Source organism: Hippopotamus amphibius, chromosome 6 (assembly GCF_030028045.1).
Source record: "Hippopotamus amphibius kiboko isolate mHipAmp2 chromosome 6, mHipAmp2.hap2, whole genome shotgun sequence".
NCBI lineage: Eukaryota > Metazoa > Chordata > Mammalia > Artiodactyla > Hippopotamidae > Hippopotamus > Hippopotamus amphibius.
Genome location: NC_080191.1, coordinates 161,203,462 through 161,217,038, shown reverse-complemented (window position 1 = coordinate 161,217,038; position 13,577 = coordinate 161,203,462). Strand labels below are relative to the sequence as shown.

General features: G+C 46.1%; 1 protein-coding gene across 2 annotated transcripts in view; it reads left to right on the top strand.

The window, feature by feature from the left end:
- The first annotated feature begins 1,360 nt into the window (after positions 1-1,360).
- ETV5 (ETS variant transcription factor 5) overlaps positions 1,361-13,577 on the top strand; it is a 54,878-nt gene continuing 42,661 nt past the window's right edge. Inside the window, exons 1-6 of one of the 2 annotated variants that reach the window (XM_057738857.1) lie at positions 1,361-1,530; positions 3,112-3,286; positions 4,677-4,796; positions 4,932-5,019; positions 5,155-5,202; positions 5,295-5,345. In XM_057738857.1, the coding sequence (XP_057594840.1) occupies positions 4,752-4,796; positions 4,932-5,019; positions 5,155-5,202; positions 5,295-5,345 (232 nt within the window). In that variant the 5' untranslated portion in view covers positions 1,361-1,530; positions 3,112-3,286; positions 4,677-4,751. The remainder of the gene's footprint in view (positions 1,531-3,111; positions 3,287-4,676; positions 4,797-4,931; positions 5,020-5,154; positions 5,203-5,294; positions 5,346-13,577) is intronic. The other variant, XM_057738856.1, reaches the window with a different exon arrangement.

Sequence of the window (13,577 nt, the reverse complement as noted above, 5' to 3'; positions counted from 1 at the left end):
CTCCTTTACTAGGGTCACTCTCCTGATATGTGGCGTCTTTCTTTCCCACCGCTGGCACACAGGGGTGAATGGCAGGCAGGACACACGAACAGAATGAGAACAGAAGAGCTCCTCACAAGTCCCAGCATCCTGGGGGAGAGCAGAGAGCCGCCCCACGGCCTTCACTGGAGGGGGCAGAGGGGGTGGAGAGGGGAGAGGATTGCTTATTTGTTTCCTGGAACACCCTGTTAAGAATCTCAGCAATTGCAGTTAGTGCCCGGTCGTTTGGCAAGCAGAGCAGCTTCTCCTCGTTCCCAGCTGCACGGGATCTAATTCGCAAATACACCATCTTGCATTCAACACTTAAATGGAAAACAGCAGCCCCCGGAGGGAGGCAGGCGATCTAACTCTGCAAGCCCGTTTCCGAGGGATTTATGTTTCTAGGTCGGCTGACTGGCTGGTGCCTACCCGGAGAGGATTTCTTTGAGAGCCGACCCTCTCTCATCTCGGGTCCAAAACCCACTCTGCTGGTTATAAACTGCAATCAGACGTGGTGAGAAAACGGGATTTGGTTGGGCCTTGGCCTGTCAGTATAAAATAGTAACTAAAATCTGTTTGAGAGCTGAGATTTTAAAGGGAGATACTGCTTATTCTTCCCCCACTGGAAACCTGGTTAAAGGAAATTAAGGCCTCCCTTTAAGGTAACTAAGATTAGAGGGTTCGGTTTCCGTTTTCTATGTTTCTATGGGCCGCACGCCCAGGTCGGTCAGCAAGTTTCTCTGGGTGGAATGACGGATTCCTCTAGCCTGAATTCTAAAATGATAACTTCGCTTGCTGCTGCAGCTGCGAACGACTGGCGCCCAGCAGCCCAACGCTGGAGATGGTGTTGCGGGGGGGTGGGGGAGGGAGGGACGGAGGGGAAAGAGAAGTAGGGGTGCATGGGGGAGGGGAAAGAGCCGGGCCTCGGTAAAAAGTTGGGAGAGATGCGAGGAGGGAAGGAACTGCGGTTCCTGGAGGCCCTCGGCCCCTTTAAGTGCTTCACTGACTCAGCTAAGCTTCCCCCTCAGGTCGCGTTTTTTATGAATGAAAAACGTCCTTACATTCATTATATAAACAAGCCTGTGCTGATTGGCCAATGGCCCCCGGTGCATAAATTATGCAAAACAGACCTCTGAGGGGTGGGGAGGGACGCGCAGTTGACCAATGAGGGCGGGAGTTGATGGGGCAGCTTGGCTGGATTTGCCCACAGACAGGGTAAACAAGAGGTGATGGACAGCCGCTGGAGCGGCCTCAGGCCAATGAGAACGCGGCTGGGCTATAGTCGCGGGCCAATAGCAGAGGGCGGAGCGGCAGGCCGCTGGGGGCCGGGCCAGCGCTCCAGCCTGGTTGGCAGCTGCGGCGCAGAGTCCAGCGGCTGGTGCGCGGAGCGGTTCAGCGTCCTCAGAGCGGTTCGGCCCAGCCTTTAGCCTAGGCGCCCAGGCCCGGAGCGCGCGTGCGTGAGCGCGCCTGCGCCCCGGGGCCGCTGCAAGGGGAAGAGAGCCGCCGCCTCAGGTAAGGGGGCGTCGAGGGGACAAGGGGGCTTAGGAGGGGGTGTCCAGGAAGGGCCCAGCCGGCGAGAGTTCACTGGCTGATTCAGAATCCTCAAAGTCGGGGTGCACTTTCTATCGGGGTTAGGCCGCCCCCTCCCTCCCGGGGCTGACCACCCCCTCCTCCCGGGGCCCGGCCCGGTTCGGTTCCTGGGAGGCGTCGGGCGGGGGCGGCTAACGGTTCCGGAGCGCGCGGAGAGCGGGTTTCCGCACGTCGCGGGGGAGGCGCGCGGGAGCGCGAGGTGCGGGGGCTCCCGGGTGGGGATGGAGGGGCGCGGAGTTGCGGGCTTTACAGTCCCTGGAGATCGGAGCGCCCCGAGGGGACCTGGAGGCTCGCGAGAAGAGGCACTCGGCAGATCTTTGCGGGGGGAGGAGGGGGAGGAAGGCAGCTTAGGGGGAATGTTTGAAAGGTGAGGCACCCCCACCCCAGCACCGGGAGGGGTTAAGTGACATAGGCATGTGCAGCCTGCGGGGTTGGGGGTCGGCCAGGAACTTATGCAGGCCTTGCAAGTTTCAGGTTGTGGAAAGCAGACACCCGATCGCCGCACTCCCACCCCCAGCAGACTGAGGGCCTCAGGCTGCATGGCGATTCTCGAGAAATAGGGGAGCATCAGAACCGCGGCCTGGGGATGGTGGAAAAGAAAAAAAAAATGGGTGCGGAGAGGGGGGTGATGGGGAAATGCTGGAGCCTCGCGCTGGATTTGGGACCTGACCGCGTTTTCAGAGGGGAGGGGACCTCTGGGGAAGCCGAAGTCCTGATTGAGGAGGGGTGCCAAAGAGATGTTTGGAAGGGTTTGGGGGGTGGGCGGGGATTGGAGGCGGTTGGTAGCGCCCGGCGCCGCAGCTCGTTTTTATGAATGTGGGTGACTTTATGAATGAAGCGGGTTTCTTTCGTCGGCTCGCCGCTCCCTGCGGGTTTTTTTTTTTTTTCTTTCCCTTTTTGTGAATGAAGCATTGAGCTTTCCTCCTAAAACGCTGGGGTGAGGGGCCTGCGTCGGAGGCTGGGCGTGCTTTGGGAGTGGGGGCGGGGGCGCATCTGAAGGAGTTTTCATGAATGGAGAAGGCTGGGAATTGGGTGGAAGTGTGTCTTGTTTTGTGAATGGGGCCCAGTGCGAGGGATCCAGTTACAGCCTTTACCTGCTGTGGCGGCCGCGGCTCGCTCTCTCATTCATAAAACCGGGCCCGCTGCGCGCCGCGGGGGAGGGGCCTCGATCGCGCCGCTGGGTTGTGTTAAAGTTTTTCCTGGGGGCACCGGGAAGGGGGGGCCACAAAGGAAGTGGTTTAAACTCCTGGGTAAAGCCTGAAGGGAAGGCTCGGGTTTAAGAAAAAAAAGTTACGCTTTGAACACGATTTTTCTAGCCCTTGAACTTTGAGAGCTGCATTAAAGAGCTTCGATGCCTCATCTGGGTTCGCTATTTTTTTTCCTTTAATTTTTTAAAAGATATTTTTGCTGTTCATATTGAAGTATTTTTGCAACGTATTTCATCGTGAGACTCTGAAAATATATCCCCCTCCGATCCTACCTGTTGTCCCCTTCTTCCGGTAGACATTTACAGGATTTCCAAGGCCACGATTTATTTAATCTGACAGATTTCCGAAAGCTGCAGAGAACTCATTTTCTTGCCCCTCAACTCACTGCTGATGTCTCTCAGATTTTGTTTATGGATTGGTGACATTTAGGAAAGAAGCTTTGTTCCGAACATTTCAGCGCTGTTTGGAAGGTACGCAGGCAGGCTAGCCGAAGTGTTTTCCTAGGAAGTTATGAAGTGTGCAGTTTTGCTCCTCTCCCTCTTTCTCTTTGACTTTGAAATTATCTTATTACTTGGACCGAAGTGCTGAGAGAAGGCTGGCCGTGAAGGGTTTCCTTGTATCCTGCTCACATACAAAAATTTGATATGCTTCACACAGTGTGAAAAACAAATTGGATGGAATTGCCCACTGAGAAAAAGTTACCTATTTAAAATTTGTATACAAGTTTAACAAAAGATTTATCCTTAAGTGTTTTGCATTGCTTAGAGCTGGAATGAGTGAAATTAATGTTTTCCCCATTTTGTTGACTTAAGTGCATTTTTATTTGAAGACTAAAATAGTGTTCAGGAAAATGGCACCTTCCTAAAACTGTTACTTTATATCTGCCAAATTAGAAAAAGTTCCCTCCTCTTTATTTTGACCCCCAACCTCTCTTTCCAGCCCCAACACTTGACGGTGCTGAAACAAGTTTAATTTTGTTTTTCTGTCATGTTTGAGAAAAAATGACTTCACTGTAACAAACTGATTTTTCTTTCCATGGATCTTTTGCTTTTAATGCTTTTTAAAGATCTGGGGTAGAGATGCATTTGAAATATGCATAGTGGAATTTAGTTAACTTTATGCATTACTTTTCATCGCTATTTTATTCTTTTGGAAGTTGGAGATATCACAGATATCTCTGTAAGTTGCCATGGAGATATCGGTGACATTACAGACACTACACATGTTTGAACTGAAGGTTTAAGTTTTAATAAAAAGTTGTGTATGAAGATAAATATACCTCTGATCATTGTATTCCTGGAACTATATATAGTGTTTTACCACTGACCTGGAAAATACTTTTAGAAACACTATGTGTGTCAGATTCTTAATTGCAAATAATTTGGAATGTTTAAACCTAGTTTCTCTACTTTCTGTCACTGTACTGTCAAAAATTAAATTATGTCTGAAACAAAAAACAAAAAAAAAACCCTAACGCTACAAATGCCTTGGGGAATCTTCTTAGGGAGAGGATCTTAAAATCCCCCTTTTTAATGAAAATAAGTTTTTTTGTGGGGTTTTTTTTCCTTTTGGGTAAGGGACAGATAGTGGTAAACCTATAATCTTAATGATTAAGTAAAAGAGAGGGAAAGATTAAAAGAATGGCTAGGTGAATGGATTTGGCACTAAGTACACCATGAATGTTTGATGCCCTTAATCAAGCCCAGCATTAGTCTGTAAAGCTTACACCTTGAGTGGGCTTTAAGTACCTCAGAGAAAGGCAGTGATTTTGCACAGGCCCTAAAGGAACAAGCAATATAAAATTATTTCATTTCTCTCCCCCCGCCCCCTTGGTTAAAATCTCCCAAATTCATGTTACAGGAGGATCCCTTTCCCCCCCAGAAATTACTCAATGCTGAGACCTTCCAAAGTGACATTAGAGACGTTGGAAGCACCATGGATGGTTTTTATGATCAACAAGTCCCTTTTATGGTCCCAGGGGTAAGTTGATGTGGCTTTTGGTTTGTTTTGTCTTCCCTCTTCGAACGTGAGTCTTCTCCTTATTGGTTTATGACACAACCCCCTTTGGACCCCTTTATTACATTGGTGTCTTCAGTGTCTGTTGGCCTCTTTCAGAAATCTCGGTCAGAGGAGAGTAGAGGGCGGCCTGTGATTGACAGAAAGAGGAAGTTTTTGGACACAGATCTGGCTCATGATTCTGAAGGTAGTGAAGCTTTCCCCCCTGTTGGGGCTTGTTCACATGGCTCCCTGCGAAAGCTGCAACGCAGCCGGGGCTCTTCCCTCTTCTCCCTGGCAGAAGAATTCTCCTCATTCTGGTGTCTTCTGTTTTCAATTCCAGAGTTGTTTCAGGATCTCAGTCAACTTCAAGAGGCTTGGTTAGCTGAAGGCAAGTTTCTTGGCTGTCCTATTTTCCACAGAAAACATTTTACTGCTTTTTTAATAAAACTTAAAGGTCTAAAATAAAAATCTCTTTTCCAGCACAAGTTCCTGATGACGAACAGTTTGTCCCAGATTTTCAGTCGGATAACTGTGAGTACCTTTCTGGTGGTGGCACGTGTGTTCATTTGGTCTTAGGTCATCCATGTCTAGAATACTCTTTTCAGTTGTAGCCAGCATATTTGGACAGTGGAATGTGTTTAGTTTCTTTTAATAATTCAAAATTAACCCCCTCCCCCAAACTCTTGTTTCATTCATTTTTGAAATCATTTCTAAAGTGCTTTTATTCTATTGCAGGTAAGACTTACTGAATGTGATTTTATCTTAAAATGTCTTTTTTGCCTAAGAATTTTGCAAGGCTTCAAGCTCAAAATTATAAATTAATTGAAATTATATATAAGTTTTTGGACCAAGCATCCATAAGTCAGACATTCCCTTACAGTGTTTTTTTGGGGGTTTGTTTTATAAATTAAGTCCTTGATGCCTGACTTCTTTTTTCTTTTAAAGGTGCAGAAAATAGTTAATGGAAGATTCCAGTTAATTGTGGCTTCACCAAACATGTTAATTTTGTTTTTAGTTCCAAGTTGACAAAAAGCGGTCACAGAGTGACCTGATTTACACTTATTTTTCATGTAGTTGTTGGGACTTCATCATTCAGAGAAGAGTAAAAACTTTTTCTTAAAATGGTCTTTAAGTGCTTATATCACTGAGATAACACATGCAGTGGGAGCTCAAAAGATGGCTCTCGATGCTGGCAAGGGCATGGTTAGCTTTGCTCTGATCTTTTGGGGCTGTCCTCAACAGGCCTGGGAGCTTTTATGGTCCAGGCAGAGCTATCAAGGACAAAGCTGGCTGATGAAATTTGAGCAGTACAGGGCAGCTCTAGAGAGCATTAGTCACTGGCGAATGAGCAGGTTTAAGAGAGGCCTGGAGAAAATGCTGCCTCTCTTGAGAGTTGCATCATAGAGAAATTCATGTCTTAGTCATAGTTTATAATAGCAAGCACCTGAGCCAGGCAAGGATTCGATTTCTCATTTTGCACCAACACATTCTTCCCAGCTTTGTTTTATCTCTTGTGTGTGCGTGTGTGTGTGTGTTTGCCTGTGTAAAAATGCCACTGGGAGAGAGCGTATCTTTGGTTCTGAGTAAAAGCTGGGTGTTCTAAATCAATAAATGAAAGACCAGAGGTACCAGCTAAACATTCTTTAATGATAGGCCTCCTAGTCAATGTGTACAGTGCTAGGAAACTTTGAAAGGGAACAAACTGTAACCCACAGATGCATGGTTACCTTAGCTGTGTCACAGTTTGCTGTAAATATTTTCTGTAGGAGAGTAAATGCATGTTAATTATTGCCCTTTGATTACTTTCAAGTGATTGGGAAGCTTGCCACTGAAAGACTAAATAAAGATAACACGAAGTGTGTGTGTGTGTTTGCAAGATAAAAGACAGGGTTTGTAATCCTACTTTGTTCTGTGTTGACAGTTTGGCCCAGGCTTTCCAGTTCTTGCTCAGAGCAGCATAAACTGCAGTCTGTTTGGGAGGTGGCTTTCTTGGCAGAGGTCTTTGAAATGCTTTTATGACACTTTAGTTTTTCCGTAACTCAAAAGAGTTAAAAGGAAGGTGAGATGACTGCATTCAGATTGATTTCATGGGCTGAAGCAAAGGTATGGTCTTTAGAGAAAGATGTCAGCAAACAGGATTTATATTTGGAGAGATATTTATCTGCAGGAAGAGGCTAAAGTGAAGGAATCAATAAATGTGTTTTGGCTCCTTAGAAATAATTCCTGCTCAGCAAATAGAATGTGCTAAATTCTTTAATTAAAGTGCCATACCTAAAATGGAGCTGCTTTGGGAGATGCTTCTGCTTACCAAGCGTGATGTGTTTCTTACTTTGTTTGCTTTTTGCTTTTACTTCTTAAGGTTGAGCTTTTCTGTCTTTTAAGGATAAAGCAGATGGTCGAGTAGCCTAAAAAAGTCCTTTAATAATTCTTTCCCCCCTCTGACTCTTGTTTCTGGTGATGGAGCTCGAAGAAGGATAGATTCAAATAGAGGTTAGACAGGAACATAAATGTATACTTGAACCATTTATCTTTGCTGTTATATGTATAACTGGTTTGACTGCAGTTTAGATGGGCAGTGTAGACTCATGGGAGCTGCCAGAGCCCAGGGCTAGGCAGACTCTTTCTCTGTGAGCCCGTCTCACAACCTCCTGCTGAGGATCAGCTTCTACTCCAGTCACCTTCTGGAAGAGCCCATGATTGTTCCAGGGGAGGGGGAGAGGCTCATTCAAATTTAATGAAATCTTATGAATTGGTTTGAATCACTCGATCGATGAACTATAAGCCAAACTTGCACTTGCCAGGTAAAGCAAACCTCTTCCCTAGGGTAGCAGAAATATTTGTAACAAATATTCTTCTGTGGGCTGCCATGAGTCTTGGTCTCCCTTTCCTGTTAATGATGATTTGATTAATATTCCATCTTGTATGTGTGAGTCTGTGTGTGAGAGAGAAAAAGAAGTACCAAGTAATGTGGGTAACTTTTTATTTTAGAATGTGAGCTTTGAAGATTGTGGCTTACCTTTTTTTGGTAAACACTATAAGCTCAACTTCCAGAGAGATTATATTTTGTAGATTTTCCACATTTGAGTTCCTATCCATAGGCATCCATCCATAAGTGTGATGTGAATAACTGAAACCACTGTTGTTACAAGTCTTATAGAAATGCCAGGCTACTTCTAGTTGTGTAGATTTCCCTTTACTTCACAAATACAGTCATCAGTAAAGTATCCCCCACCTGGAAACTCTTCAAGGCCACATTTAAGGGACTAGAAAGTTTAACCTATAGACATAGGGGCTCTGCCAGTGCCACCCATTGTCCCTCGATCCTGGGAAATAACCCTGAAGATCCCAGGTTGTTTGAGCTAGAAGTCCCTTGTAGAGATGGTCTTGCCTAACCCTTTCATTTTACTAAGGGGATACTATAAGGTCCAGATAGCTGGAGGACTGATTAGTGATTGGGGGCAAATGAGAGGGGTTAAGTGAAATGAGGGGGAAAATGTATAAAATCATATCCTTAAAGCAGCTCTCACAAAGCTGCAGAGCCAGGGGGTACTGTCATGCTCAGGGCTGCTTAGGGCTGCCTCATTATTTCACACACCTGGGGCCGGCCCTCAGGAAGGCCTGAGACAGTGCCAGCTGCCCAGTCTAACGCTCAGTCTTCTTCATTCTGCCATCCCAAGAAAACTATTCAGTATCTTGGTGCTTTGAGTTTTCTCGTGTAGGATTTGGAAGAAAGAGAAATTATGAAACAGAAAAATTATAAAACAGACATGTTTCCTAGAAGACGTTAGTGTGTATACAGATAAAACTGTGTTTATCCTGTATATTATAAATGTGTGTAGCTACATGTGCATTAACACACAGAGCTACGAAACCACAGAGTCTGGGTCAGTAGATAGATGTGTACTACACATTTTTATTACACATTTTCACAGAATTGGCTGCAAATCAAAACCATGGATAAGAATGGAACTCAAAGTGCATAGATTTGGGGTAGGGGTGGGTAGTCGACATTTATTTTTCTGAACTGACTGGGCACCTTTGGGTATTACTAGATTTTAGCATATATAAATAGGTTTTTCTTTACATGCAGATTTCAGTTCTGATTTTTAAAAATCTCACTCATTTCAATTGTGATATTGTGACTGTTTTACCTGGCAGCATTTTGAATAACTAAAGTATTTTATTCTGGGGAGAAGGTGTGGCAAAATCTTATTTTAAAACATGGTCTCCATACCAACTATAATTTAAAGAATTGTTTTAAAATCCAAATGGCCTTATTTTCCCCTTGAAGTGTTCTTTTTAGATCTGTGCTTCAAAAAGAATGGACCGACTGAAGGAAGTAAGGGTAATTTCCTAAGGACTGGCTAGTTAACTGATAAAATCGACTTTTCATAAATACACTGCAGTAGATGGCCAGGGAAATAGGGTTAAGTGTTATGACAGCCCTTGAGCCTAAAATACATTGATCTTAATCTCGTTTTGATTTGATATTATTCATCTGGTTGGTTGGTTGGTTGGTTTTTACTGCATAGGAGGTTGATACTGTAGAGGGAGTGCCTTCCTTTGGGAGGGAGCACATCATTTTGGCCCCAGACATGATGTAGCAAAACTCTGCATTTACTTGCTCTGTGTTCTTGGGCCATTTCTATATGAAAGGAGCCTCCTAAAGTCTTTTTGTTCCAAAAGGTAAGAAAGAAAACAGTAGGCACTTTAAAAATAAGAGGCTTGAGAGAGTCAAGGCTATCATTTTATCCTTTTCCAGAGCCAGTAGCTCTGAAGGTAGGAAGAAGAAACAAGAGTACTTAAACAAGAGTGCTTAACCGAGAGGAGGAAAACCGGCGGTTATTTGACTCCAAGTTTTACAACCCGTTCAAAGTCTTTGTTAGCTAGCCCACTCACCACCTCACCACTGAGAAGGAAGGGGCTAAATGATTTGAAATCCTTGCTGTTTTGATAGTCTTCAAGATCCTTAAGATGCAGGACTCCTAAGGACCCAAGACCTAGCATTCACATTTTTGAACAGAGCCATATGTTTACATGAATCTGTTTTCATCTACTTTAATTCAGTTAGGCTTATTAAAAACAATAGGTTTTTTTCTCTTCCTCTTTTGTGTCTCTCTGCTCTCAGTCCTCTAATAAAAGCCAGTAACCTTTCCAATCATTTGTATTTGGTGCGAAAGACTTGGGATGGGGAATTACATCTGTGTCTGCCGGGCAGATGACTCTTGTAGATTCCAGAGGTAACAAAATCCTGGCATCAGTCAAGAAATTACAGTCTATCCCTTGTTTTTCAGCATTCTTTGGCGTTATAAGATTAAGAAGTGAGTAGTCTGATAAAGCTGAGAATTTGTACTATCTGCCATTTCAATCATCTAGTAGTTCATTGTTTTAATTTCAGTCCTAGAAAAAAACATTCCCGCTGGTGAGGTAGGGTGGGGAGTGTAATTCTCTACCCAGAGACTGTTCCCTCCACGTGTTTCTGGGGTTTTAATGGTGGTAAAGCACATCCGGGCTCAGAGGCTGACAGCCCCTCTCGGGCACATGGCTGCCCTTGAGGCAGCTTGGGCCCCATCTGTGCCCTGGCACACAGCGCTTCTCCACTTGGAATCCAAGGAGCTCGGAGTCTTGTCATGTTGCAGCTCCCAGCTCTTGGACAAGCGCCAGGCATGCTGATGCCAGTACCGGATTAGGTTTCTTTTTTAAAAATTCATTTTGTGAACTCATCAAGCTCATTTAACAGAGGCTTTGGTCGTCAGTTTCTATCATTGTCCCATCCCTCTAAGAGGCTCAGCTTAAAATAAAAGAGACAAGACACTAGGCCCCTAGTGTGTCTGTGGGTGGATGTGTGCACAGGGGTGTGTGTGTGTGTGTGTAACCACAAGGTAAGTACACCTTTGAGCTTGGCAGGTAAATGACAGTGGACTAGCAACTCAGATGTTAAAGTTGAGAAGAGCCCCCTCATAAAAGGGACCCTGCCTAGCCCGTAAAGGAGGCTCCCCGGCCTAACAAATGTTTAGAGGAATGTTGCAGCCGAGGGTGAAGATTTCAGGGAGAAGGATAAGATCTAGCTGTTAAAAGGCCAGGAGTTTGAGACCGAGTTGCAGAGCAGCCAGGTCATTGAATGGAGAGTCTGTAGTTAGATTCAGAGAAATGCTTCTGGTGTCACCATCTGAATTCACTGGCTGTGGGAATGGGGGCAGGCTGTGAGAAGAGGGCCCCAAAAGACATTTGAAAATAGTCCAGTATGTTATGAAAAAGAAGAAAAACCCATGTGCTAAAATGTATCTCCTGGATCTGATTTTCCTGAAGTATATTTTTCCTTGAAATAAAGTCTAGTTGTCACATCGGCTTCTTAAGATCTCCCTTATAAGGGGTGATTATTGAAGGCTTGAAAAGAATGGAAACCCAGCCAGTTTTTAGCCTTGTACTTTGTGTCCTCCTGGGAGTAGATTTCACCCACCCTCCTGCCCCGCCCCAGATCTCATTCCCTTCTCTTTTGATGTCTCCTGAGCATTCAGGGGGTGTATTATAAACCTTTCAGGCTGGATGCAAAGGCAGGAGGAGGCACTGTGAAACTGTTCCTAATAGGTGGCTGGACCCCTCCCCCTCTGCAGCCAAAATCTAGTAGTGGGCGTCTCCGGAGACCCACTCCCTTGGGGAGGGAGCCAGGTGGCTCCCGATACAGCTATGGGCAATGAATGCAAACGCGAGGAGTCTGGAAAGGCTGGCCTCCACGGAGAGCTGTCCTCTAATGCAAACCAGTGCGCCCCCGAGGGCAGGAGAAACACCGCTCGAGTCTGTCTCTGTCAGCTGGTAGCTACAGTCAGAGTCTGATGTGGGCAGCACTGGATAGATCTCTTTTGCCAGGGGGAACTTGCCGACCTCACTTGGAGCGGACTTGCACGCCCTTGCGGATTTCAGCCCGGGCCTTGGCCATCCGTGTGTTGGGGGGAGTGCAGAGCAGGCAGGCGCCTGCAGCGTCTGAATTTCTTACATAAACACGGCGCGCTGGGCGAGCAAGCGTCCCTGCGGCGACAGCTGGGCTCTGCTCCGTCTGCCCCAGCGCGCTGAGCGGCTGGGTCCCCCCCACCCTTGCCTGAATGGAGCATTCCAAATTGGTTGTGAATGGAGGGCGGGGCTCCCTTGCAGACTTTTTCAATGAATAACCAGACCCCATTGTGCAGCCTGTGGAAAAACAACCAACTCAAACAACACTGGGACTGTTAGAAATATGCTTGTGATTGGCAGCTTGGAGAACCTCCAAAATTAGTTTCCTTTGGCTTCCCTGCTGCTCCCTGTTCTCCCAGCCTGGGCTTAATGGGGTCTGAGTTTTCTTTTAAGTGCTGACTTTAACCCTCCAACTGCCAGGCTGCTGGCCTGGGCTTAGGCAACGGGCTGCTACTTACCCGTGGGGTCGGCCCCTTTTTCTTTGTCTCTCATTTTAGACTGTAGCTGTCTAAAGGGAGTGATAATAGGAGAGGGTGGTTTAGCTCCCCTGGAGAGAGCAGTGTTGAGACTTGGTCTGAGGATATGTATATCTTGGTTCCCGAGGGGTTGTGGCTTTACCTACCCACGGAAGAGTCCTGCCTGCTCTTCTACTCCAGTCTTTACTCCTGGCCTGAAGAACGGGCGTTTTTCTGCCATAGCACTTACACTTACATTTTAACATGGGAGGGGCCCACCTGTCATTTCTCTTGTCCTTGGCCTTCTCCTGTTCAATTTCCCACTGTGGTCAGATAGAGGTCATTTTAAAATGACTCTTGCCAGACTGGTCCTCAGCTGTGGGGGAGCCTCACGATGGCAGCAGCCCTCCCACTGGGTACTCAAAAGCCTGGCCTCCTCAAATTAACATCCCAGGAAGTACCAGAAAGAACTCAGCCTCTGAGGAATCCCCAGGCCAGAGTGGCCTCCTCACCCCAAAACTAGGCCAGGTTCTAGGGATACACTTGCCTCAGTATTGCCCACCCTAACCATCTTCCAACCTCTTGGCCAACAGCTCACAGAATCCCCCCCCACTTCAAAGGGCTGTGCGGGCTAGACCAGGGCTGTATGATAAGCATAAAAAGGACAATCTGTTTAAAAAAAAAAAAAAAAAGCGAAACAATAGTAATGATCCGGGGCCATTTCCTCAGGGTTTTAAATTAAGAGCTCTTCTTCGTTCCTGCTGCTTATCCTCGCAGCCTAACAAGGCTGTTCACATTTGTGTTTTGCTGTAAGGGTTTTTTTTTTTTTCCTGAAATATTTCCCTTGCTGTAGATGAGTCTTGCAAGAATGTCTTCCCTTCGCTATTAAAAAAAGAACAGGCCTGGGCAGATTGTCCTTTTGTGAGAGAGTTTGAAACCTCTCGGGAGGTAACCCTAGATATCGGCGGTGTAAGAGGATGCTGATAATGGTGCTTCTCCAGAGGGGCTGAGAAGGACTTAGCTTACATAAACACTTTTCAGCTGAGTGCCTGGAAATGCTTTGTAATTACCTGAAAGGGCACTTAATGAGGGTCTTTTCTACTTTTCCCATAGAAAATGTAGAATAGAAGAGGGGGGATGTCTCTTCTGCTCGGCTGCCCACTGTAAAGACCAGATCCTGGAAGGCCTACCCCAAGTTTCCTAATCTGAATTTTAATAGAGAATAATTCAGTGGTTGTAATGTCACTGTGCTGAGGGTACCTCGGCAGAGTCAGAACATTTCTGCTCCTCTTCAACTTCATTTTCTTTCCTTTCCTTCCCCACCAGCCTGGGATCTTATTTCTTGGGGAATAAGGAGAAA